General features: G+C 42.0%; 1 protein-coding gene across 5 annotated transcripts in view; it reads right to left on the bottom strand.

The window, feature by feature from the left end:
- rims2a (regulating synaptic membrane exocytosis 2a) overlaps positions 1-27,089 on the bottom strand; it is a 158,206-nt gene that overhangs the window by 108,732 nt on the left and 22,385 nt on the right. The window contains exons 3-7 of one of the 5 annotated variants that reach the window (XM_085473447.1): positions 25,019-25,051; positions 24,097-24,189; positions 19,025-19,235; positions 18,393-18,404; positions 6,399-6,658 (exon numbers count right to left, since the gene is read on the bottom strand). In XM_085473447.1, the coding sequence (XP_085329573.1) occupies positions 6,399-6,658; positions 18,393-18,404; positions 19,025-19,235; positions 24,097-24,189; positions 25,019-25,051 (609 nt within the window). Of the gene's footprint in view, positions 1-1,691; positions 3,482-6,398; positions 6,659-12,474; positions 13,148-18,392; positions 18,405-19,024; positions 19,236-24,096; positions 24,190-25,018; positions 25,052-27,089 lie in introns of those variants that run through there. The other 4 variants (XM_085473448.1, XM_085473450.1, XM_085473451.1 and 1 more) reach the window with 4 other exon arrangements.

The raw sequence follows: 27,089 nt of genomic DNA, 5'->3' as shown, positions 1-27,089 counted from the left end.
ACCTCTGCTGACGCACACATGCATAATACATGGAAGCTGGATCTAAAAGCATACAGCCCATTAGGAGGCCGAGCCTGTGAAAAGAGTAACAGATGGAGAGGGAGAGAGACTCAAACGGCTGCGATCGAACGGATTGCTAAGCTGGATATCTGCTGATAACAGCACACACTGCTGGTTTAAGGAGTTGTGTTGTTATTATGAGCTTGACCACACTGTGTACAGACAAATTAGCGAACAAAGAGGATGACACCGGCTGTGCTGTCCTGAAAAAGTAACTACGATTAAGAGTCTGTCATGACAGCTTCTTGCCATTGAGAAATACCAGCTGCAAATGTGATCGTTTATCATTAAAAAGACAGCCTGTTTTGGACTGCTTTCGACCACCACCATCCTCAAACTGAAAGGTTTTGCTGAGAAGAAAACAACAACAACAACAACAAAAAGCTTGCAATGGAAAATAAGTTCAATTTAATCAGTAAGATGTAATGCTTGCTGGATCACAGTTTTCAGGCATAGATACCCACCCCCCACCCCCTGTTCCGCCCTTCCGGTGGCTGAGTGTTCTGGCCATGTAATGTGAGGTGGCAGAGAGCCCGGCAAAGCTGTAAATTATTTCTGACGGTAGGGGTGGGGGGACAACAGGGGGAAAGACTCGCAAGTCCCAAGAGACAGACTGTGGATGGTGTGGCGATACGGGGACCTGCGTCTATAGCAAGAAAGAAAAGTAGCCTGTCGGTCCCCCAAGCCTCGACCCTAAAGCTGGAAGTTTACGGCCCTTCTGCAGACTGCATAATGTGTCCAACAGCCATGCCTGGCCAGATGACCAGAGGCCTGTCCGTAGGGTACAGGGCATTTAGCAGACTAATCGTAATATGCTTCGGTGCATCTCTCTCTCTCTTTCTCGTTCTCTTTACACACACACTACGCTCCTTTCTATCTAGCAGCAAATGTAAAATTACAGCAACGCCTGTATGTTGCAGTGACGCTGTACTGGAAAGGTTTTTAAAGCACAGCAAATGTAAGTAATTATTGCTCTGTTAGTCTAAGCATAGATTATTAATTCATCTGCAAAATGCACATGATGTCCATTCTTGCTGCCATTTTGCTGTCAAGTAACTGACACCTTAAAAAAAAAACTTGCCTCCCCCTATACACCTTCAAAAGAACATATAGTGGGCGTGTAGGGGAATTGAGTAGGGGGTGGGGGGGAGTCCCCACTCATCCCCATCACTGGACTCCTAAGATGTACATTAACCCCTCATGATCGTTGCCTCCCTCATGTTCTCCTCTCAGGCAGCAGCAGCAGCAGCAGGGCAAAGACATGCTGCAGCAGCCGTGCGCTGGGCCATAAAGGCGCACGCGCGTATATACATTTACGGTAACCCCCGATGTGGTCACAGTGTGCCTATAAAACTACCAACGTCCAACCGTGCAAGCTTGCGCGCGTGCACGCGCACTGAGCAAAGAGCGGCAGGGACGTTGATCGGCCCCCATCATCCCAGCCAGGAAATATCTGCAGCAGCACTATACTGTAGGCTGTTATTACGCAGGCAGGCTACCGATCAATACATGCACCCCCCCCCCCCCCCCCCCAAAAAAAAAAAAAAAAAAAAAAAAAACTCGCCTGACATACCAACGGGGAAGCCCTCCCTCATAAATCTGGGCATTTCTTTTACAAAGGAATCACTCACCCGATGTTGCTCAGCGCCTGCTCGAACAGCTCCGTCTGCAAGATGTTCTGAGGTGCCGTGAAAGCCCCGTTGAAATGTGATAAAACCGAGCTACAGAACTGACGCAATGTCTCAAACTGCATTTTCCCCCCACCTCGGTTTTCTTTTTATCCTCAGTAAGTGCTCAGCCTTTTCCCTTTTCCCACCATTACATCCCAAAGCCTGCGCTCTCTCCGGACGCCCCCCTTCTAAACATACACCTTGTCAGTTTTTTTCCTTATTATTATTAGTAGTAGTGGTAGTATTAATGTTATCTCCCGGGGGCGCATTAAACGCAAATAAGACGCCGATCAAGTTCCATATTCCTCCTTGCGCTGCTGGTAAAAAAGTGTCCTTAAACGAGACGCATACCGGGTGGGCTCCTTCCGTCATAATGCTTCGGACTTGCAGCGAGAAAAGGGAGGCAGTGCCGGTGCCGGTAACAAGCCTTTTCTTCTTCTCGCGGCAGCGGCAAAAATCTCTTCTCCGTGTGCGGGGAGAGGTGAAGGAGCATCCGGAGGAAAGAAAAAGCGAAGAACCATCCTACACTGCACCTGGCGGCGGCGGTAGCATCCCCGTACCGGCGCATCAGCTGCTGCCTCACATTCAACTCATATTTCCCGTTGCCCATGAAGAGTACACACTTGCCCTGACACGCGCACAGACACGTACGCACGCGCTACCGATACAGTCGCGCGAACTCTTTCGCCATATCTCTCCATTCTGTCTCGCGCACTCTTCGGGACGCGCACAGCGGCAGATAACCGTCAGAATCACGCACGAGGGGGGTGGAAGGGGGCGTGCTAGCGTCACGGCTTTTTGTCTTTCCGACATTCCACATCCGGCTTTGGAATATCAGCGCTACATCAATCAGCAATAAAGTTACTGTGAGGACAAAGCACACAACTAATGAGGGCTTTCCCGAGAGCCTGCTTGTTTATTTATTTATTTAATGCGTTTCATTTCGTCCAGACAGCCAACTGTAAACACTTGAAATTAGCCAAAAAGAACCCAGTTAATTCCAGGCCCTTCTTTAAAGCTGATGCATTTAATGTGGTTACATATTTTTACAAGTCTTCGTGTTTTTCAGAAATCTGTTTGTTTGTACGGGTTTTTTTGTTGTATTTTTTTTTTTAAATTCAGTTTACTTTCCAGAGTTGGAAGAAGTTTAATTTAAGTTAGTTTCAGTCGTAGTTATTATTATTAATAATAATAATAGTAATAATAATAACCATTATCATTATTATTATTTGGTTTTAATGTTCGTAATATTCCAAGTTCACTAAGTCGTTTCAGTTGGCTTAATTGTTTTTTCACATGTCTACTTTTTATTTTTATTTTAGGTTAATAAACCGTTTTTGTTTGGGGTTTTTTTTTACATCTACTTGTGGTTGTTAGTTTAGTTTTAGTAAACTATTATAACCTTACTGAAAGATAAAATATAAATCTGCTATATTTAAAGCAGCGCTTCAGCTGTTAATCAACACAATAAAGTGGCCCTTGTTTAAGCATGAGGCAGTTAATGTATTTATGTAGAATGGTGTTGGCACTGTGATCATGTTAGGATAATAAAGTCCGGAATAAAACAAACATGCAGATGCTATAGTTACCCACATCTATCTAAACTCAAACATATATGAAGTACTATAAATACTAGACTATGAAAATATTAAGCTTAGAGGGATTGCAAATGTTTGTATTATTCCACTGTTCCATGCAAGGGACCAGGTGAGTCAGCATCAAAAACACTCAGTCCTCTTTAGGTTTACCTAAACCCAAAGCCTCATTCGATTATATAAATAAAATTGAACTGAAATGAACTGCTGGGCTCAAAACAAACCCTCTCCTACTTAATACAAATCTAAAAGAAAACATTATATGTTCAAATGAAACTGATGACTAAAACAACAAAAACTATTAACCCTGAACTATCTGTGTCAGCTGTTCTACCATATTATCATTTCACTGCAGAGCTGATCGAGGCCAATGCGGCACGTGCATAAAATAGGACTAGTACTGGTACACAACTTTAAACTGGGACAGACTAGGTTTGACTAAACAATTGTCTCAAGCTTACTATGTAACACACTGGGTTTTGCTGGTTGTTACAGGATGCTCGAGCTAGGTTTATTGTGCTCCTTCCTCTTCTCACATTTTTTTGGCAGGGTGAATGTGCCCGCTGCTGGGTTAAATGTGTTGAAAATACAGAATCTGAAGAAATTCTCTCAGGGAGTACATTCCAGTCCCTGTTTAGGTATGGCGGTTTCATCAGCATCACCCAACACTGCAGCTGTCCTGGCATATTTGTGCGTTCATTCAAATGACACCTTCGAGACCAAGACAAATTGGAAGCCCTCCCAAGTTATTTCTCCTTATAAATAGACCTCCAGCTTTTCCCCCTCCTTTTTTAGCACAACAGATCCAGGAGTTAATTTAAACATTCTTTAAGATTAATGAAAGTGGGTTTCGGTGCTTATGCGGAGGGAGTTCTATTTATACACTCTGTGCTATCCATCATCAGCATTATCCCATGAATTTTCAGACAGCCAGTTTCCTGTTTTGTCACTGCAAATGTAGGCAATGTCAATGCGAGAATTACTCCCTGGTACCATCTCCACCTCTCAAAGCTATGCAATCATTCACGATATAATGGCAAAATCCTCGGCCGGAAACAAAAAGTGATTGAGTGACTGACTGTTTGGAGCAGTCTGAGCAACTCCTGCATTACTTTGCACTGTAAAGCACTGCAGCTTTAATTACAATTTGCAGTTGATTCTCTGCTCTTTTTCTTTTTAAATCATTGGACAGTCTAAGGGAGATTCAACAAGAACACTGTGGCCATCCTTATCTTCCAACTGCATCCAAGCCATCAGGACTGTAGGAAAAAGTCTGATCCCCTGACTAAAGTCTGCTACATTATGTTTGCATGTGTTTCCACAACTACAAGAAGGACATATCCTCTATATAACTACCAAAATACAGCTGACCTGCTGTATAAAACTGTAACCTTGTGTGTTATACATCACTGAATGTGTAACAATGGGTATATCTGATGGAAGATGGGAGAATAACATCATGCCATCACTGTAACAGACTGATGAAGTGGCAGTGTTATGTATCCCATGTCTGAAAAGGCTTCATGTGTCACTCTGCTTGCTCATTGTGTTCTTGTCTATATTTCTGTAGGGTTTGTACCTTACAGTATAAAGTTCCCTGAGATGCACACGGCTATGAATCGGTCCTGTATATAAATATGTAAACTGAACCGATTCAAATTAAACCATAGCACAGTGGCCTCATTACACAGTGAAAGCTCTAACAGGACACTCGTGTATTTCCAACTGACTTGCAGGGCAGATGTGTTAAATGGACTTCACGTATGAAATTTTTAGTGGATTCTGAGGACTGTGTTTTGAGACATGTTGTAACCAGAGTTGTGCAGGTTGTTTTGTCTCTGTGCTACACAGGTCAGCGTAACTGTACTTTGCTGGCATGTAACACAGATGCACATAAATTACTCTGGGCTAACTCTGTATAACTCTCCAATTAGATCCAGGCTATCCACTGAGTGTGCGCTCCACAACATGGCTAAGTATACAGCCTGCATTTCCCATCTTTCCTATAAAGAAGCATGGAGAGGAAGAACAGACAGAGAGAGACAAGGGGGCAACTGTTAGTCTGTGAGCTATAAGGTTGCTGTGGCACACCAAGGGTTGTGGAAAACAAAGCCTTACGCTGAACAAATGCTGAGTTACCTTACATCTGAGAAGGAGCAAAGACGGACACGAGAGGGTTTTTTTGTTGTTGTTTTATTTCAAGGGCTCTGCTGAGAAATTCCAGAGAGTGTACAGATCCTGACTATAAGCGTCCATCCAACCTTTAGAAGAATAAAGAGCAAGGAGCCCCCATGTGGACATCAAAGTAACTACTTTACTTGACACCAGCATCAAGAAAAAGGCAACCGGATATGGGATTCACAAACACAGCGTGTCAGTGTTGTCAGCATGTGAGAGTGTTGCACTCAGAGGGAGCGCTTAGTGCATATGACAAAAGAAACACAGTGTTCTGCATTGTAATTAGCCCACTCTTGCTTTTCGAATAAAAACAAACAAACAAAAAAACCCATCCTATTAATACTTTATTTACTGCAGTGGCCGAGCTGGCCTACAAACAGGACTAATTACTAAATAGGACCGCTGCAGTGAAAAAGTGCGCTTTTGTCTCAAAAACAGAGATAGTACTAATCACTTCACACACACCTCACCTGCCTGTTTCCCATTGCAGCTGAATCAGAGTTTCAACCATCTGTGATCATGTGTGCCACTGTGGTGTATGTGTGTGCATGCATGCATGTGTGTGTAATGAAGAAAGAATGAGTGGGTGGATGACTGTAGTAGAATAGCTGAGTTAGTGCCAGTTAGATACAGTATATGTCTCCCTGTGTCGTTTATAGGTCTCATGGGTTCCATGTAGAAGAAGCTTATATGGATTCTTATGGCAGGCTTGCATGTCTGTTCCTTCTACAGCAACACAGAGCAGCGGTAATATTAAAAGGCTTTCTGCTGTTAGATGAACCACCTTTATGAAGCTCTTGTCTGTAACTTAGACCGTGCATGCAGCGCATGCTTGCTTGTTTGTTGTTGTTTTTCACAAACAGAAGTGAGGTGTGCATGTGTGGGGCTCGTGTACCTTAGCCCTGAACCGTTGTCAAGGGACGCCTGTCTGGGCAGGAGCCCGCCGTGAGGTCTGTTTCTGTCTGACGCTGGTGTCAAGTCTCCTGAGGCTCCCTGGTAGGGGTATAGGGACGGGTCCTGCAGTTTGGCCTTCTTCCCCTGTGGCCCACCCTCAAACACACCCCGCGCTTGATCAGGCCCCGAGCCGTAGAACCATGCCCCCGATTTGGTGAGGATTTCTTGTTGTTTTCGGCACAAGTTGCATACCCACATAACCTGCAGGCAAGAGAAGGGGAACAGTTAGTTCAACTGAAGAGGCGGTGGCAGCCTTATAAAACCTAAGATGAGCTGCAATGGAGTAATTTGTGTATTTGTTATCTAAAGCTGTAACATGACTATGAGGCATATTGTTGTTGCTGGGTGAACAAAAAAACCCAAAAAGATCTCTCAAGGTGTTTGACAATCAGGAATCAGGAAGAGAACTTTTATGAAAGTGAGTAAAATGAGTGTTTTCACCCCTGCAGCGACAATATTCATAAACACTACTCACAATTCATGGTGATGAGGTGAATGATGAAATATTAGACACATGCAGCAGCCTTTTAAATCAGTGAAAGGTAAAGTGACATGAGTGCAGATTTTTTTTTTATTGCTGCTCTACATTTTGAGCCTGTGCGTCCATCCTCTACAGTAGTTTTAGTGCAAATACAGCCGACTAACAGCAGAGGCTACATCATAGTGAATGTTACGCATATTTTGCTAATATATTTTAAAGGGAATGGCAATAATTTTTTTCTGTGTTGTGTCATCCTGGGTAAATAAAATAATGTTTATTTATTGGTATAGCTGGATTGTCAGTGGACAGTAATATCACTCGGGTGACCACACCTCTCTCATTGAGTAAAATTTGAGAAGAGTAAGACCTTACTAAATGACTGGCAGGCCAGACAGCCAGTTGGGGGTGGCAAAGAGCCACTGCAGCACCCCACCCCCGACCCACACCACACATCGTGCTTTTACAGTCCCAGTGCTGAGTCAGTGCATTACCGTTATTAGTATAAGCGGGTGCTGAATTGACCGAAATGTTATGTCTACATTAACTGAACTTGTTTAAACTGCGCCCGCCTGTACGGCAACTGTCAGAACAGGTTCAAAGGCTTGATCTGTACCACAGCTCCAAACTGCTTATCTCAGCCGCTGGTTCGAAACGAAATACAGAGAGACGCAGAGTTGGGTCTCTCCACCTCCGTGGCAGAAATCTAACAAATTATTATAGTTGGTAACAACCCAAAACATCCTATGCAACCTTTGCACTAACACACAGACCAAGAAAGTTTTTCTGGGTGGGACAGAGAGAAAACAAAAGCTGTCATCAAGTTACACAGTCAATCATTCAGTTTTATAAATTGTCACACTGTTATATCACAACACCCTGGGTGCAGTTGAACAGTAAAGAAAAAGCCTCGTATAAGACCTCCTGTGTCTTTTCCTAAGCAATATATGAAATTCCCCTCTCGCCCATCCGGGCGGTCTTTATCCTTCGAGCTCGGGTCCTCTACAAGAGGCCTGGGAGCTTGAGGGCCCTAGGACTGCGCTCTTCTGGACAGAGATCTCCGATGTTGTTCCTGGGATCTGCTGGAGCCACTCGCCTAGCTTGGGGGTCACTGCACCGTGCGCTCTGATTACCACTGGGACCATTGTTACCTTCACGCTCCACATCTTCTCGAGTTCTTCTCTGAGCCCTTGGTATTTCTCCAGCTTCTCGTGTTCCTTCTTCCAGATGTTGCTGTCATTTGGTATCACTACATCTATCACTACGGCTGTCTTCCTCTGCCTGTCTACCACTACTATGTCCGGTTGGTTAGCCATCACCATTTTGTCCGTCTGTATCTGGAAGTCCGACAGGATCTTAGCTCAGTCATTCTCCACCACCCTAGGGGGCATCTCCCATTTTGACTTCGGGACTTCCAGGCCTTGTCGGCACAGATGTTTCTGTATACTCTGCCGACCACTTGGTTATGCCGTTCCATGTATGCCCTGCCTGCTAGCATCTTGCACCCTGCTGTTATGTGCAGGATTGTCTCAGGGGCATCTTTACACAGCCTGCACCTGAGGTCTTGCCTGGTGTGATAGACCCCAGAACTATTGATCTTGTGCTTAGAGCTTGTTCCTGTGCTGCCATGATTATGTCCATAGTAATGCATTCACATCATCTAGTAGACCTTCAGAGGATACTTCACGTAATCTTGATAACCGGCTATGGAGGGATTATGTTTCAAGGTCAGTTCCTTCTTCCATTGCATATATATGTATAGAGAGAGAGAGATGCTACACGACTGAAACACACAAGAAACACCTCACAAAAAAAGAGAACATCAGCCTTTTTTTTAAACACAGGTTAATGTCACAATAATGAAGGATCTGCATTATATTTCATAGGTCAAAGGAAGCTCAGCATCTACACATCTACACAGTATGTACTGGTCTATGTTCTAGTGACACACGAGGTATTTATGACCTCCTATCAGTGTTACAGATGACTTAGAACTCTGGTCACACACAATGGAAGCAGCGAGGCTACACACTGTGCTTTATGTGTCCCAGAGGACAGGAGCCAATCAGACCACAACTTCCTTTATTTATCCAGTGCCACTGTGACAGCTCTGCAGCAAACCAGGGGTCACTGTAGAAGACCCAGCTGTCACCTTACTCCTAATCAACGCCACATTACCTCCTGTATTTGATTTAACTAACATTGGGAATTGTAACTAAATCATGGGAAGTTATCTCAACGTGGAAGTCTCCAATCACACAAAGGAGTCTGTTTTTTTTTTGGTTTTTTTTGCTTCAGGTAACAGTGCTCTGCAGTAATCAAGGCAGAGCAGCGTATGTCAGCACCTTCAGTATGTCTGCTGACAAAACACATGTGCGCACACATTACTAAACACCAGGAGACCCCAAAGGCTGCAGCTATTCCACCAAAGACTAGTTAAATCCCACATATCAATCATCACCGACAAAGACAAATACAAAAAGGCTATTAATGATAATCTAGGTATAATTTATATGATTCTTTCAGAGTTTTGTTTTTCTCAGCCAAACAATTTTTTTGTGTGTAGACGAGTGGATTAAGCTTACTCATGGAGAAATGTGTGGGTATCTACACTAATAAAGTAACTACCTACATTAGAGCATGTAGGATCATGGGAAAAAATGTTTTACCTGGTTAATTACCTGAAATCTGCCCTTTCCACTGCTGTAGCCAATGACCTACATATTTACTCCTCCAAACTGCAATTAACAGGGAGTCAGTTACTGTGCACCTCCCCAGTCTGCCAATAATAATTAACCATATTCTCAGTCCTTGGACTGCACATGTCAAGCTCTTTTATCTCATCAGCGAAATACCTGATAGCCTATTAGTATTCCAAAAACACAGGCCAAAAAAACAAAACTGCATGGGTCCAGAAAATGTTGCACACACCGAGCTTCAGACATCAATACTTGGATTTGATTTGCACTTTGGATCTGAGTCAGAATAAAAATTGAGGGTTATAAAGTCTATAAGACAGGAGGAGGGGAAAAACCTCCACAGGCTGAATCTACAATATCTAAAAAACACTGAATGAAATTAAATGAAATTATGTAGTGACACTGATGACATTTTCTGTGGTTGCCTAAATGTTTCACAGAGGTTATAGATGGGCTTGAGAGACTAGTGAGTGCTACCTGGTTTAGCAGTTCAAAGACTTCTGAGCTAAGGATACAAAATTTCTCAAATTCAACCCAAAAATAAGAAATCTGCTGAAACTTTGACGGTAGAGATAAGATCTCATGCTGTAGCACAGTACTAGATGTGTGACAGTAACGGAAGCACGTTGGTTTGTCTTTAGTCACACTGGCAGACACCACACAGCATAAGGCTGCTAACAGTCCATCCAGGGATGCAATCCAAAGACAGATTGAGCTCAACCCACACTGACAGGAAACTATTATAACCTCCATTCATTTGCAGAGAACATTGACAAAAAGACTCCACAGTAGATGAATGCATTCACAATGACACACACACACACTGGTCAAGCAGCTGTAACAGCCCCAGGTATTTTCACTATCACTGCAGCCATTCTGCTCCAGACTCTCAAACACACGCGCTTCCCTTTGGCTCAACTCTTCACGGCTGAGCGCAGGCAGCGGGTTTGGGGGCTGTGGCCCTCAGGCAGGACCATTTCTCTCTGTGTTTGCACATTTCATAGTCATTGAACCTGCAGTTAAAAATAGAAAAATAAATTTTTTTTTAAAAAAATAAAGCGCTACCACCCTGTCCAAAACACCTGGAAGATAGATACTCTATTCAACCTGCTATAGGCTGCTTACTGAGGCAGTGAATTAAGGGAAATACACACCACATGCCACAGGATCAATAAATAATTTCCTTTCCAATACTTTCTCATCAGACCAAAGGTTTGTTTTTTAGGGTAGCAGCAAATATCATCTTCCAAAAAAAGTGGGTGTGTTCTTGGGGAATTGGCAGTGCACATTCACATATGTCTTTGAAGGAGAGGTTATCTTTGACACCCCCCCCCCCTTTTTTTTTCTTCTGTGAATAAGCCAACAAGTAAAGACAACAACATGTATCCATCAGCAATGTCCATTACATATTAAACACTGTTGTGCATGCTCCATTCAATTTTTTCCTGAAAGAGACATCCCCTCACAAAGCTGCTGGATCTGCAGTAAGCAGAGAGCACCGAGCTCTCTCTTGTGGCCGTTAAATGACACTGCAACATTATTTAACACTCCAGAGTGAATCAGCAGTATCCTTCCAGGCAAAAAACAAGAAAAGCAGAAAGCCAGCTCCAGCGTTAAATGACACTTTTAGATTCATTCATTTTACACTCATTCATCCGTAACATCGTCACAGGATGCTATTTCAAATCGAGATGAGGAGCTTCTGGTGACATCTGTGCCACATTCATTTGTTTAACAGTTATAAAGAAACCCTGCTGAGTGTCCGTGCCACGATTCCAACTGAAGATTGCATTTGGAGGTTTTCTGTGAAATTTGTTGCATATCAGCTGCCCAATAGAGACAAAAATAAGCTCATCTACAGCTAAAGCAGCAACAAGCTGCAATATTGATGGGGCAGTAAATGAACTGTCATAGGTATCATATTGCATCCCTGTTTCCCTGCTTCACCTGAACTGGGGTGAACTGAACCGCTCATTAAAGACTCATTGTTTGGGTAGTGAAGTGTTCCTCAGAACATCCTGACCTGGACAGAGTCCAGCTTAAGCACACGGGCATCACAAAGTATCCAGCTGCAGTCCAGAGTGGATGAGATCTGAACACTTTGGCCTTATGAAAGGGAACAGAATGCACCAGGAGGGTAACATAGCATGTTTCAGCAGAGGTTATCACCCAATATTTCCCTTATTACATCCTATTAAAGATGCATATTCAGTTTGAGGAGTTTTGAGGCACTTCTCTAGAATGAAAGGTTTACAGGGTGTCATTATTATTTTTGTTGTTTTGTAAGTGTGTATTCCAGCCAATACTAACGCAAGGAGAGCGCCTACATTCACATGCCCTAACACTGGCTGCACGTGGTGAATTACATTTTAATGAGCTTCTAATTTTAGTGTTGCGCGGCAGTAATAATAATAGACTTGATGAATATTTATGCTCCTTGTTTGAAGTTCAAGAGACACAAGAAAGAGGAGGGGACTGCTGTGGAAAACCAGTGTATGGATTCACACAAAAATGGCTGATGCCTGTCAGACCCACAGCCCCTTCAGCCTCTCTGTGACCCAAATAAACGTGTTAAAAACGGGGGGTTTTGTTTTTTGACTGGCACTGCGCGCTCAGTGGAGACAAACACATGCAGTACTGTCGGTAGGATAAAAGGAATCTGATTTGGGATTTTCTGAAAAGAAATTGCTGCAACACATGCTGTGTTCGGCCAGAGTGCTGAACTGAAACGGCCACCTTTATGGCAAACAAAATGACCAGTGGTTAAAAAAAAAAAACAGCAAAAAACAAACAAACAAACAAAACCGCGATGTTGTCACTCTGAAGCTCGTTCAGCTTACCCATGATGCCGCTGAGACAAAGATAGCCGTCTCTCCAAGTCATTCCAATAACGTGCTGAGGACCGTCAGAGGCTTCTGCTCCTGAAAGCCAAGAAGCGATTCCGACCTTCAGCACCGCGGACAGCTCCGAGCGCTGACACCGGGTTGCCTGCCTGTCTGCCGGACAGCAGCTGCTGAAAACACCGTGAAGATAACACCGGGGGGATCAACCGGCCACATCCGATCCAAGAAAACCGACCAACGAAGCCTTATTCCCTTAATTCTTTCCAACAAAGCGATAACGGACTGCACAGAAGCCTCAATTCCTCAATTCCTGCTTGTGCCGTTATACTGGATCCATCCGTGCAAACAGTCCCGGACTGAATGTCAGCAGCGTCTCTCCGAGAAAAAACAAAACATAAAAAAAACCCCAAAACCCAAACATGTGAGGTGAGCAGTAACGCGTCAAATCACGCTGTGTGAGTTCATCTGGAACAGAGAGTCAGAGCTCTGCTGGACCTAAAAGAGCTGATTACATATGCGACGCGTCCCAGCTCTGCTCCCACACTCCGGCAGACAACGGACAACAGCTACAGCCGCTGTTCCCCCCTCCCGCAGTTAGCGTTCACAGGAACACTAGAGTCTGTGCTGGAAATGCACCCAGAGCCTCCGCAAAGAGACTGGAAAACAAACGCGTCATCGTGCATTTGCCCTCGTGTCACACTGCCGCTGGACCAGGAGTCGCAAAATGTTGAACCCACGCGAGGAGAAAAAGCAAAAACAAAAAACAAAAAACAAGCGAAACAGCGATAAAATCACTTGAGGAACTGAGCCGGGTGATGAGGTGTCGTCAGTCTATACCAAGCTTCTACCCTCATGTGAAATCTGCCCCCCCCCCCCCCTCCCATAACATGTGCAAGCAGCATTTTGTCTACTATGAAAGAAAGCACAGAAACGTCCTTGTACAGCTACATTTGGAGAGAAAAAAATGACGAGATGTGCATTTTTCATGCTTTCTATCACAGATATATATATAGCTGAGGTAAATGTATAATTAGCCAGGTTACAAAGCTCTGCAGGTTCAGTCATAAATAGGTGGCATCAGTATCACAGCATAGAGCTGAAAAAACGCATCTGTGCGTCAGTTATGTCATATTTCAAGACGTTGGAACACATTTATTAAAGGGATTTCTAACTGCATTACTACTGTAACATCACGTGCATGCTCAGCACATATGAAAAAGGTGCATCTCTATGAAATCAGAAAACAGTTAGTAGTACACCATCAAGGAGCATTGTTCTAATGGTGAAAGCAATTTCACTGGTGCCATTTATAGAGTCATAATTTTTCTTTGATTCATTACATTTTTTTTAAAAAGGAAATAGAATCCAACAAAGTAGCGTCGTCCTTGCGCTTCTATTTTATAGCAGGAATGTCGAGGGTCCAGGAAGCACATGTAACATCTTCAAGAGTTGCTTTAATCGCAAATGAGTTCCTCCCCAGAGACTGTTGATTCCTCAGGCCCTTTTTGAAGCCACATCAGAGGAAATTGGTGGGGGTGCTCTACCGCTACAAGCAGGGACTCTGAAGACTTCACAACACTGACACACAGTTTATCTATATCAAAGGCATTTCCAATTTTGAGAACAGAAAAAAAAAGAAGAAGAGAAAAAAAAGAAAGTTGCTCGGAAGTTTTTTTTGCTTGAAGTAGAGGCTAAGCTACCTGGCACGATTGCTGAGCAGTGATTATTATCAACACACACTCTTATCACTGTTTTTACATCTATTATTCAGCTTGTTGCGATAAGATAAAGCGATTAATGTGGCTACACTACAAGAGTCATAGAGTCAATTGAGCTTTTCAGGGTTAGTGAGCAGAAAACCTCCATCTCGCCTAAACTTCTTTACCAGCTGTTTTAACTCTCGGTCCCTCTACGCTATATCATATTCTAGCGTGTCATATCTCTTCTTGCTGTTCCCGGCATAGACACTTGTAAATATTCAATGGCGTTTCACAGAACAAGATCTCTCTCGCCACTGCTGTCACCATCTGCGAGAGAGGGAAAGAGTAGACGGATGGAAAAAGGGCAGATTTCACCACCCCCGCCGCCACCACCTCTTTCACTGACACACAAGCTTAGACACCAGACCGTCAAGGCACGCCGCAATGTGTCCCTTTGTTCGCGCGGGAGTAATCAAAGCTTCTGTCCATCAGTTCAATATGACAATAGTGATCAACTAATGCCCTGAGTGGTCTTTTGTATTGGTTTGTGTTGTGGAGGTAGCACACACCAACATCAAAAACTGAAAAACGCCTCTTTGCTTTTTCACACTCATCACCTCTGTTTCTTATTTTTATGCTGACCCTCTGACCGACCCTGTCAGCTGAACTTCTGCTTCCTGCCATAAATGCTTACTTTGCTCCCCTGCTGCAGACGAGCGTTGCAACACATTTCACATGCAGATCTGCAAAAAAATATTCAAAAGTATGACAGCACTGCCAAGCACTGTGATAGTGATGTTACTGAGAGCAGCAAGAGGAGACATATATTTTCACCTGCACTGGGATCAAGTGTTTATGTCAGTGCATATAGACATACATTACTTTAGAATGTCCTATCATTACAAAATGATTCAGTTCTTTTTGGTGTAACACTCCCATACTCATGGTCTGTATGGAGAAGTGACCTTGTACACCAGGACACTGGGGCATCACCAGATAAATAGCTGGCACTGGATAAGAGGCACATCACATGGTCTAGCTGCCATTGCCCTGACTGTCTATCACCAGCCTGCTGCCACTGTTATTACTCAACACCATCTGTACAACATGGTAACCGATCTCTCAGCTATTATCTAGCAGTGAACAATGGAAGCCCTTACAAATGGGGGTCTTGGCATTATAGGGAGCAGCTGGACAGATGTCGCTCTGTGTTTCTGCTGAGCCTGTTGGTATGCAGTGTCCTCCACAGCCTGCAGTCTGTCACTTTAACGGCTAAACACGGGAAGGCGAGCACTAAGAGAACTCTGGGAAATGCATGTTATACATATACAGGGAGTGCAGAATTATTAGGCAAGTTGTATTTTTGAGGAATAATTTGATTATTGAACAACAACCATGTTCTCAATGAACCCAAAAAACTCATTAATATCAAAGCTGAATGTTTTTGGAAGTAGTTTTTAGTTTGTTTTTAGTTTTAGCTATTTTAGGGGGATATCTGTGTGTGCAGGTGACTATTACTGTGCATAATTAGTAGGCAACTTAACAAAAAACAAATATACACCCATTTCAATTATTTATTTTTACCAGTGACACCAATATAACATCTCCACATTCACAAATATACATTTCTGACATTCAAAAACAAAACAAAAAAAAATCAGCGACCAATATAGCCACCTTTCTTTGCAAGGACACTCAAAAGCCTGCCATCCATGGATTCTGTCAGTGTTTTGATCTGTTCACCATCAACATTGCGTGCAGCAGCAACCACAGCCTCCCAGACACTGTTCAGAGAGGTGTACTGTTTTCCCTCCTTGTAAATCTCACATTTGATGATGGACCACAGGTTCTCAATGGGGTTCAGATCAGGTGAACAAGGAGGCCATGTCATTAGTTTTTCTTCTTTTATACCCTTTCTTGCCAGCCACGCTGTGGAGTACTTGGACGCGTGTGATGGAGCATTGTCCTGCATGAAAATCATGTTTTTCTTGAAGGATGCAGACTTCTTCCTGTACCACTGCTTGAAGAAGGTGTCTTCCAGAAACTGGCAGTAGGACTGGGAGTTGAGCTTGACTCCATCCTCAACCCGAAAAGGTCCCACAAGCTCATCTTTGATGATACCAGCCCAAACCAGTACTCCACCTCCACCTTGCTGGCGTCTGAGTCGGACTGGAGCTCTCTGCCCTTTACCAATCCAGCCACGGGCCCATCCATCTGGCCCATCAAGACTCACTCTCATTTCATCAGTCCATAAAACCTTAGAAAAATCAGTCTTGAGATATTTCTTGGCCCAGTCTTGACGTTTCAGCTTGTGTGTCTTGTTCAGTGGTGGTCGTCTTTCAGCCTTTCTTACCTTGGCCATGTGTCTGAGTATTGCACACCTTGTGCTTTTGGGCACTCCAGTGATGTTGCAGCTCTGAAATATGGCCAAACTGGTGGCAAGTGGCATCTTGGCAGCTGCACGCTTGACTTTTCTCAGTTCATGGGCAGTTATTTTGCGCCTTAGTTTTTCCACACGCTTCTTGCGACCCTGTTGACTATTTTGAATGAAACGCTTGATTGTTCGATGATCACGCTTCAGAAGCTTTGCAATTTTGAGACTGCTGCATCCCTCTGCAAGATATCTCACTATTTTTGACTTTTCTGAGCCTGTCAAGTCCTTCTTTTGACCCATTTTGCCAAAGGAAAGGAAGTTGCCTAATAATTATGCACACCTGATATAGGGTGTTGATGCCATTAGACCACACCCCTTCTCATTACAGAGATGCACATCACCTAATATGCTTAATTGGTAGTAGGCTTTCGAGCCTATACAGCTTGGAGTAAGACAACATGCATGAAGAGGATGATGTGGACAAAATACTCATTTGCCTAATAATTCTGCACTCCCTGTATACATGTACACTGATATGGCCTCCTGTTGTGCATTGACCTGCCCGGCGATGGTGTACATCTTTAGTTCATTACACACTTACAGATTATTGCCAAATGTAAATCTATAGTGTTGTGCGCTACATCATGTGGAAGATTACATATTGGGAATGATGCGGGAACATTGAGGCTAGGCATGGTATTTTATGAGCAAAAAATAAATAAATTCAAAAACAGTCGCCAACTTAGAAAAGTTACCTGTTTTATTTAATTCAAATTATTTTAATCAAAATATTAAAATACAGGTCAGGTCTAATTTGAATGTCAATATTAAGCTTGAAAGGACACTCCTGTATTAAATATTATACCTATATAAAGTCTACGCCTTAGAAATAACACATTATTATTTATTTATTTTTAAAGATGATGTGTTATGCTTTTTCTGAAATGTTTTTCCTTTATATAAGGTGGGGTGACTGTGGCTCAGGATGTAGACCAGGTCAGAAATTAATCGTGAAGGTTGGGAGTTTGATTCCCTGCTCCCATGCATGCCAAAGGTAATGTGAGTTGAGTGTGTGTGCAAATGGGTGAATGAGACATAAAGAAAGCACTTTTAATGCTCAAATTGAGTAGAAACTTGCTATACAAGAACCAGTAAATTTACCAATGTTACAATGGTACATGCTCACATTAAACATGGTCAAAATTTAATTAATGACACTGAATGTGTAAGCAAGATAGAGGTGGGCAGATCGATTCAAATATCGATAGTATCAATACCAATGCTAATATTGCTAGTATCGGCTCGATACTACGAGATGATAGGATTGATGCTTTGTTTCTATCGTCTAAGTTAGCTGCCTTTATAGGTTGAAGTACTAGTACTTGCACTGGTATCAACATCAGCAAATCAGAAGAATGTTGGCTTAAAAGCAAGGAGCTAAGAAATGGCTCTTTCAGACAAAGGATGAACTGGAGGTTTACACCAAACCTCGTGCAAAATAAAATAAGGATTGTTTTCAACTGCAATCCAAGAATAAAAATATAAAATTTTAAAATGATCATATTTAGCTGATTATTTGAAAACAAGCCTGCTGTCAGTACCCCTGCTCTATTCTGTCTTTCAAGACTGCAGTCTTTGTATTGTCCTAGTGTAAAATGGCTCTCTCTGTGTATGTATGTATGTATGTGTACATGACTCACAGATGAAACTAATCAGCACCTCTCATGCTCACTTCCCATCTGTCTTGGCTGCTGTATGTGTATTTATGCATATCTCAGCATTTTATGAACCATGATTGTGTTCAGACAGTCCCAAGAAACACAAAAAAATAATTTGCTAACCACTTTGTCCTCCTGTTGCAGTTCCATGAGAGCAGGAATGCAGCAGAAAGAAATAAAGAGGGGAGACAGATTAGAGGGGAGAGGGGGCAGGAAAGATGGGGGAGAGAGAGAGAGAGATTGTGAGTGGCATTAGTAGGTCCTCGTAGCACTGTCACATACTCGATCAGCACATTTTTGAACGGCATCAAATAAAAACACACATTTAAAAGGCCTAAAAGCTTTAGCATAGTCTTGTACAGTGGTTAGCTGGGCATCGAAGTGCCACATTATACGAGAGCAGTCATCGGGCTCCTCTATGAGATAAGAAAAAGGAGGGACAGCTCCCTCGAGTGGTCAAATGGAAGAGCTGTACGTTAACGTGTAAACGTCTATAGCTGTGAATGAACACATCAGAGAAAGAAGAATTATAAACGAAGGCATGTGACTGGAGTACACGATCATGATCTGAAAAACATTAGTTGCCATTAGAGACACTGCTGGCTCAATCGCCGTGACTATGATTTTACAGCAAACTTTCATAACCTTGTATTAAATACAAACATATGAAAAAAAAAAAAAAAAAACCCACATTGCCTGGGTGGGGCATCAGCACATGTGGGAGTGTGTGTCTTTAATACCAACCACGGCATTACCTTATTTGACCGCAGAGACACTCGTCCTCCGCACCGAGCACAGAATTTCGTTTGGCAATATGAACAGAGGTGGCCACAGCCATCGGCAAACTTGGTTTTGTGGCAGATCCCGCAGGTTGGGGCTTCGCTCTTCTGGTCCTGACCCTGCTTTGTCTCCTCCCCCATCTTCTTAACCTGGTCCTTATATGACTCAAACTGCTGGTGCAATTTTCTGCAAGCAAATGGGAAGGGCAGAGGTTAATAAAAAAAAAAAGGAGATACGGATTGGTGACCAATTAAAAAATTGAACATCGGTATATCATTGATTTTTTTTTACTCATACAGCCTTTTTTTTTGTACTCCAGAAGTGCTATGTCTTATTCAGGATGAGTGGGAAAAAATGCTACAAACAAACTATTATTATGGATTAGATAAGTCTGAATGATCAATCTTGACATAGAGTATATATAACAAAGGCCGTAAGTATCGCACTGTTAGAGTGTCCAGTGCACACTTGTGGCAGTGTGGGAGACTCGTTTCACACTGGAATTATCCTTGTTGGATGACTCGTGGCTTGAGTCCTTTTCTCCAAATCACACTTCCACAAAAAGCTTCTGCTGTCAGCTGACTAAGTGATATACCCTCAGACGTATGCAGTGTGTTAGATTTTGAAAGGAAAAGCAGACGCCATGACCTCAGTAGCTTCAAAGCTGAGCTCCTCCTTTGATATCGCGCTTCGCCTAAAACACGGTGGGGGTGGGTATCAAATTTGCTTTGCAACTTTAAGAACATCACTTAATTCCACTTTCTCAGGTTCCATTGCGTTTAATGAATCATTTGCACCTGTGTTTCTATATCAGGACCGTTGTAAGGTGAGACCGAGCACACCTCGGAGCCATACTGTTAGATAATCATCTTCCAGATACACACAGTTATTACTGCTCTGGTGTATTATGCTCAGGCAATCATTTGTCATTGCTACTGCCTCTATTGTGTTACTCCTTGTGTCCTATAGATGGCCTCCTACTGGTACATTACATCTGATCTTATACAGTGGCTGCTTAACTCCTAACAAGTCCTCAGAGGCTCCTAAAAAAGCACGGGCTCTTCACATGCATTTTGTATGACACATGTCAATTGAGCGTCTCCTTGGAAACTAAACACTGGGCTGACTTCATAATATGGCGATTAGAATTGGTTTCAGCCCACATATCCCCTGCAACATTCATTAGCGCTTGTGAATTATTGAGCAGAGCTATCCTTTTACCACATACAGCTCTGCATTTGAGATAAACGTGTTTCCTTTGCTCACAACTAGACCTTTAGAGCCCAAACGTAAGGTCCACACACGCCACTTCGAGTCTATGTGTGGGTGTGTGGTAATGTGCACAAGTAACTGTGCCATCTGAACATTAGATCGAGTGCCACAGGCATGCCCCACGTTGTACCCACCGAGGGATTAAAGGGCTAATTGTGTCAGAGCCTTTTGTGTTTACCAGCAGAGATTAGTGTGTACCCTTGTTTAACAGATCCCACCAAATCTCATTTACTGACAGAGGGGCTGATAACAGATTGATCAAGAATATGATACAAGAGGTAAAGACTAGTCTCCCAGGATAAAGGAAATAAGAGTACAAACAATTGTGTTTTTTCTCACTTATCTCCCCTTACAGTCAAGCATTTAGAGAAATATGCGCCAGACAAGGTCACTTACACAGACCACTTCTAACAGTCACTCAAACCTTTTTGGTGGGACAAAAAAAGAGTTGCTGATGCAAATCTGTCACTAAAACAGATAACACATAGCAAGAATAACCTGTTTAAGCAGGGTAAAGCGTATACTGCATACAAAGTCAAGGTCATAAAGAGTAATGCAACTTTCATAAGTTTGCCTCTCTACACCAGAACAGTGAAGACATTTAGCTTTAAACCAAGAGTTATCCAAAATATAGCATTATCTGTTATGACTTACAGTTGATTAATGACCTGTTTCATTGCCAGGTGTGCAATCGTGTTCAGGGCAGATTAAGGAGAGTAAAGTTCTATGTGGTCCAAAGATGCGGCAATTCAATTGAACAAGGTCACTGTAAGGTGTAAAAAACAAGCAGTCCTAGGAGAGGCCAGGTCAGCATTCTGGTACGTTCCTTGGAAACAAGGAATGGACTGAGGAGACTAAGTAACATCAAGAAACAAGATAAGTTAAGAGCAATTAAAATGTATGTGATAGCCAATACAAAGAGTCTGTAACCTGCTGTGAGCCCAACTGAGCATGTGTTGTATTTACTTAACACAAAACTAAAGCCAAACTAGCAGTAACTGATGGTGGCTGTAAAACAGACTTCAGAGTCCATCACTGCAAATGACTTGCATCCAAGTATTAAAGATATTTTAGATGGTAGTAATTATATTTGTCAAATAACTTTGAACCTTTAAAAACTGGAATCACTATGTCTAGACTTGGTGGTAACTAACAACTTGTAAATGCAATATTATGATTCCTTAAATCAAAGCTGAAAGTCTATACTTTAATTAGAAGTTGATAACTTTAGTCAAAATCAAATACAGTGGTGTAGAAGGGAACAATTAGGAGTTTACTGTCAGTGTCCAAATGCATCTTGCTGTATAAATGAAATATCCCAAAAGTAAAGAGACAACTATCCCAGACTAATCAAATGCAGGAAATAAGTTACTGAGTAAAACAGAATAAATGTACAGTCAGAGTAGAATCCCATGGCAGCCAACAGCTGGTACACAGTACCCATTCTTGCTTATCCAGTCAGACTCGGTCAAATATAGGTGATGCTGCTGACGAGTAATCATACGCTACTCATTGTCCCATCCCAAGCTAGCGTGTCGGAGCTCTCTTACCTCTCTGCCACACCAGAGCAGCTATAAGCAGCCGTAACACGAAACTCTCGCTTGGACGTATGACAGAGTCTGCATATCAACACCAAGCCTGAGCTACAAGCTCTCTACAGGGCTTGGGATTCCTCTTTTGTCACACACCACTGGAGCTGAATCCTAACTTCCTGGTGTCTTTATTATGCCATGCTGACCCTAAAACATCAGCAGCGAGTCTATTAATTGATTTATTGATTACTGATTAATTGATTGATTTCTACAAGATGAAGCAACTTACTAGGTGCAAATCAGATTGTCCAAATATCACAATTCTGTCTTGAGTTTGACTTTAAACTCTAGTTTAATTGCTTTATTGGCAGAAGAAGAATTGAGCTGACAAGTCTGCAGTGTCAGATTTTCACAAACTTTGTTACAGCTAAATAATCTAGACAGCAGTCCCACTACGTGCAGCATACAAACTCTGCTTTGGTTTGTTTTTTATTCATTTCAATAGCATGCTTGATACTCTGGTATGCAAGCTAATTGCACACAGCAATGTTTATCACATTGTTGTGTGGTTGCTGCTTCTGACAGTAAGTCTTATAAGAACCCATGGTTGAAACTTTGATGACATCTCCCTGGTCAAACATCTCGCTGTACAACTGCAAAAATAAAACCACAGACAGACCATTTTGATGCTGTGTCCAAATAGAATAGAACATATATGTCTAACAACTGTCTAATCTGTTGAATGGTAAACTTAAGGCATCAGACTGTTTCTATTGCCCCTCTGGCCCATTGTCACGATTATCAACCCAAACTTTTTTCTTGTGTGATGAGCACACAACCCTGATATCATCAGTTTGAGTCTTCACTAATCAATAAAGACATACCAGAAATGGTAGAAAACATTTCTTGAACACAAACATTCTCTTGCTGGAAAGTTTAAAAATGACGTCCAGCCAATGTTGAAGAAGTACTTTGAGCCGTCATCGCGGTAACATCTGCCACGTCAGTTCAGCTTTCATTTGGGAACTTATTTGACCGTCAACAAAAAAACGTCAGCTGATGGTTATTCAACATTAAAATGTTTGTTGGGAGCACTACCACCACATCATATAAAGTAGCAAAGCTTTGTTCAAGCTAAAACAAGCAAAATGCTCCAGAAGGCACACAGATGATATTTTTTGCTGTATATCAGTATATTATATTACGAATATTATTTCTTGCACATTAACACTCATTGATTTAAGTGTAAAACTGTGATTATTGCCTTGGTGTCATACTTAATAAGCTGAAACAGTGTGGAAGGACGTAGAGATCTACACTGTTTCAGCCATCAGGAGGAGGATCCATTAGCAAGGTAATGCTAGCTAGCAGCAGTTAACACCATCATATTTTTTACAGGCAGTAAAGTCACATTTGTGGGGATGTTTGGTGGTTACGTTTTCTACAAATGTTATCTTCATTTATTATCACCTTCATAGAAGAAATTAACATGAGTGCTGAGAATCTCAATAGTTTGCAAATGTTCACAAAATGCACTAGCTAGCATGACAATAGTGATAAACAATTCAAAAGATTTCAACTGAGTACACCACATGTCCCTGTACCCTATTGAAATTCAGAGAAATGAGTAATAAGTCTGAATTCTACAATGTTAAACAATCTGAATTTAGACACGGAGCAACTATCTCAACCTCCCAACTTTGACCTTATCGTAGTTTGGTGGAGCTAGCAGCTGTGAAACTGGTTTCCTGCTCTATATTCTATTCCTCATAAAAACAAATCAAGCTAGCTAAAATGTTTATCTGTGTGGTTGTTAATGAAAGATTCAATTTTAACAGGAATTTAATAAGTGATGGATTTTGGTAGGGAAAGATGTAATAATTATTATAAAATAACCTTAAAGTAAACAATGATTTATACAGGATTTAGTATTAGAGTCCTGATCAAAGATTAAGAATACACCGACATATATTATAAGACTAACTCCGCTCTCTGTCTTCTTGATCAGTGACCTGTTACAGCCAATAAATATGTCATTTATTAAAGTTAAATTCATTGTGGCACAACACTTCCACAGCACCCCTCGCCTATGTGCTTAAACCAGCAAACTGAGAAATTTCTAATCATTGTCTCACATCAACCAATGGCCAAACAACCTGTGAATCCAGCTGCTCGGTTCACCCACCACTATATGTCGGTTCCTGCTGGGAGAAGATCAAAAAGGGGTCTGTACTTTTACTTACGCATTTTGCTCTGGCTCCTTGTCATTTGGGGACTTTTGCTGGGGCTGAAGAACGTTATTTACCAGCTCAGTGATCCCACTAAAGGGAAACCACCTGTTCAAATAAGCAAAGTGTGACTGGAACATCGCAATGAGTCATCATGTGAGAAAACAATCTGTTCAGAAAGGGGGCTTTTAGGAAGCAGGCTGGTTCTTAAGTAGTGGGAAAATAGCAGGGACATTCACTATAACCAGAGCAGAGAGGAGGAGGAGGCCGGGACACGGGCAGAGCAGCGATTAGTGGAACACTGACAACCAGACACAGTGTCAGAAATACAGAGAGAAAGATAAAGAAGGAAAGATGACTCAGACAGACCTATATTTGAGGGAAGGACAGAAAAGCAGGAAAGCTCTGCAGCCAATGGAAATGAGAGCTGCAGTAAATGTCACTTATAGCAGCTTTTTGGTGCAGTGGGGGTCAGGTTGTCTGACTGGTTAGCCCTGCAGGTAGATCTAATCACAATGCAGCTATAGTACAGAATAGCAGGACAGGCGGCTCTACTCCACACTAGCAGTTGAACTACTAGACTACCCAGCCAACCAGAGTGCAGATGATACACTGAATGAAGATGAACAGCCAGTTAGATATCAGGAACAAGGGAAAGATTCTGGGGACCTAGCTGCAAAAAAGCTGGAAGAAAGGAGAAGCCGATGTCATTGATGTCATGGAAGTCAGCTGTTTAGTGCACAGCACAAAATTCAACGACCTGATTCACTCATTGAGAAATTATTCATTAAAACGGGCCACTCTTTTCCAAGACATTAATGACTTTTTGTTATTAAACTCCCAGACAAAGAGGAGAAAGCCACATGAAGCACGCAGCATCGACTGACAGGAAGAAGTGTCAAAGCCTAGAGCACACTGGGTAATGCAGTTTACTTACTGTGCCGGCTGAGGCTTTGGTTCTTCTTTGATCCTAAAACATAAAAAAATAAAAAGTGTGCGCAGCTCAGTGCATATCAAACAGAAAGAGATGAGGAAAACAATAAAAGATGGGGAAAAAAAATAAACAATGAGGATGTCATTAAAGATGGGTGTGACATAAATAATTATCCCGCTCTAACAAGAACAATATTTAAAAAATATATTACAGATGATGATTTCATGAAAACAACAATTTAGCTGTGAAAATGGTAATAAAGTAAACAAGAAAACTCACAGGAAGATTTTAAAAATGACGTAATGTAAATAAGTGACGCAGATAACACTTAAATTAAAAATGACCGCTTCATGTGAGTAACACCCTCTTTCATACTGAATCTTCTGCCGTGGACAAACATTCAATTTGATGCTGTGGCTATCTCAAATCCAAATCCGCCTCCCTATTGCACAAAGAGCTTCACTAAGGTGGATCTATAAGTGATAAGACCCCCACCATCATCAACAGCATCAGCTCATCAATTTCCAGAAACACTGGAAAAGATCAACAAACACAAGCTAAAAGTAACCACCAGGGAGTGCGGTCCAGCTGTGTGACACTTGAGCACTGCCTTCAATTACTTGCTGACCAGCACTGTGAGGCAAGGTTGGAAGTAGTAACTAATTCTGTGTAAACATTAGCTACACCAAGTCATCAGCGAGGTTTAACCTACACTGAAAGTTCACAAGGTGTAGTTTGTGGTCTGAAAATCTATAACTAACTAACAAGATTCAGTGGGGAAAAATAACTCATATGGTGTCACAGTATGAGTATTGATATTATTAGAACCTGACCGACCTACTGGTGGGGCCAATGCATTGGCTGATATTACCTATTTACAGATATATCTGTATGTACAATGGCCAATAAATGAAAACAAAAAAACAAAAACAAAACAAAAACAAAACACCTTCAACCACATTATGAGTGTTGATGTTGCAGCTCTCCTGATGCCAACATGTGTTTGGAATCCAACGAAAACATAACAACCAGCTGATTCGAGCAGAGCTAGGCAGAAGATTTAATCATCCATAATTGTAGTGACATTAAAAGAGAAAAATCAGCCAGTATGTCAGATTTTTAAATTGCCTCATATTGCTATCGGTATCGTTCTTAAAAATTCTGCTGTCCACATATTGAAATATCCTGAACTATTGAACCCTAAATTGCCCCTGATGCAGCCACTGAAGTGTGTGTCTGATAGAACTTTATACGTAGTAGTACATTAACCATGTAACACAGTTATCATGTTATTTTATTATTTCCCAGACTTCGGGATAAATAACATATAGCTTCGCAACTTCCAGAAAGTTCTTCACTGGAACTACAATATATAAAAGACATAGTCTCAGTGCAAAAAGTTTACAGCGTGTTCTCTGGATTTTCTAGAGTAATTGCAGATTTAAGTGCTATGAGCACGCACCAACAAAATTCAATTTACCTTGCACTGATGTAGTGGAAGAAATCCTCTTATAACTAAGAAAATAAAACCAAACCGTTGCAGAATGCTACGGGAGGGATTTGATTTGTTTTTGGTGTATTCAGCCTTGAAAATAAATTATAAAATGAAGCAGCTTATAGTACATGTTTGTGTGGAGCTTTGAAGAAGTCAGCTAGGGGACAAACTGCTGCCATGTCAGCTGATAATTCTAATGAGGTATTTATCAGGCCTACAGTTTGCGTTGGTAGAACTGATACATAGAAATGATCATTTAAATAACTTACTATCAGAACAACTGTACATAAAGTACAGTATATACACTTACTTTGTTGATTAGGCCTGTTTAGCCGAAGCAACTGTCTAATGAGTCCATCACGGTGTAGGAACTCACTGCATTTAAATATGTAGACAGGAAGAACTGCTGAAGTTCAAACTAAAGAAAGTCGAATTAAGTGATTTGAAATTGGCGTTGCTGTTGGTGGCAGATGGGCAGAATTCCAGAATTTGATGATTTGCTGGGAAGCAGCAGCTTTTCTAGGGTTTACAAGGAATCAAATGCAGCATTCGACATGAAAATGCCTCACTGATGAGGGA

This window comes from Copadichromis virginalis, linkage group LG11 (assembly GCF_057382275.1).
Source record: "Copadichromis virginalis isolate Kocher_CV1m ecotype Utaka linkage group LG11, C_Virginalis_male_GT1.1, whole genome shotgun sequence".
In the NCBI taxonomy this organism is placed as follows: Eukaryota; Metazoa; Chordata; class Actinopteri; order Cichliformes; family Cichlidae; genus Copadichromis; species Copadichromis virginalis.
The sequence above is the reverse complement of the archived record's forward strand: the minus strand, read 5'-3'. Positions and strand labels throughout refer to the sequence as shown.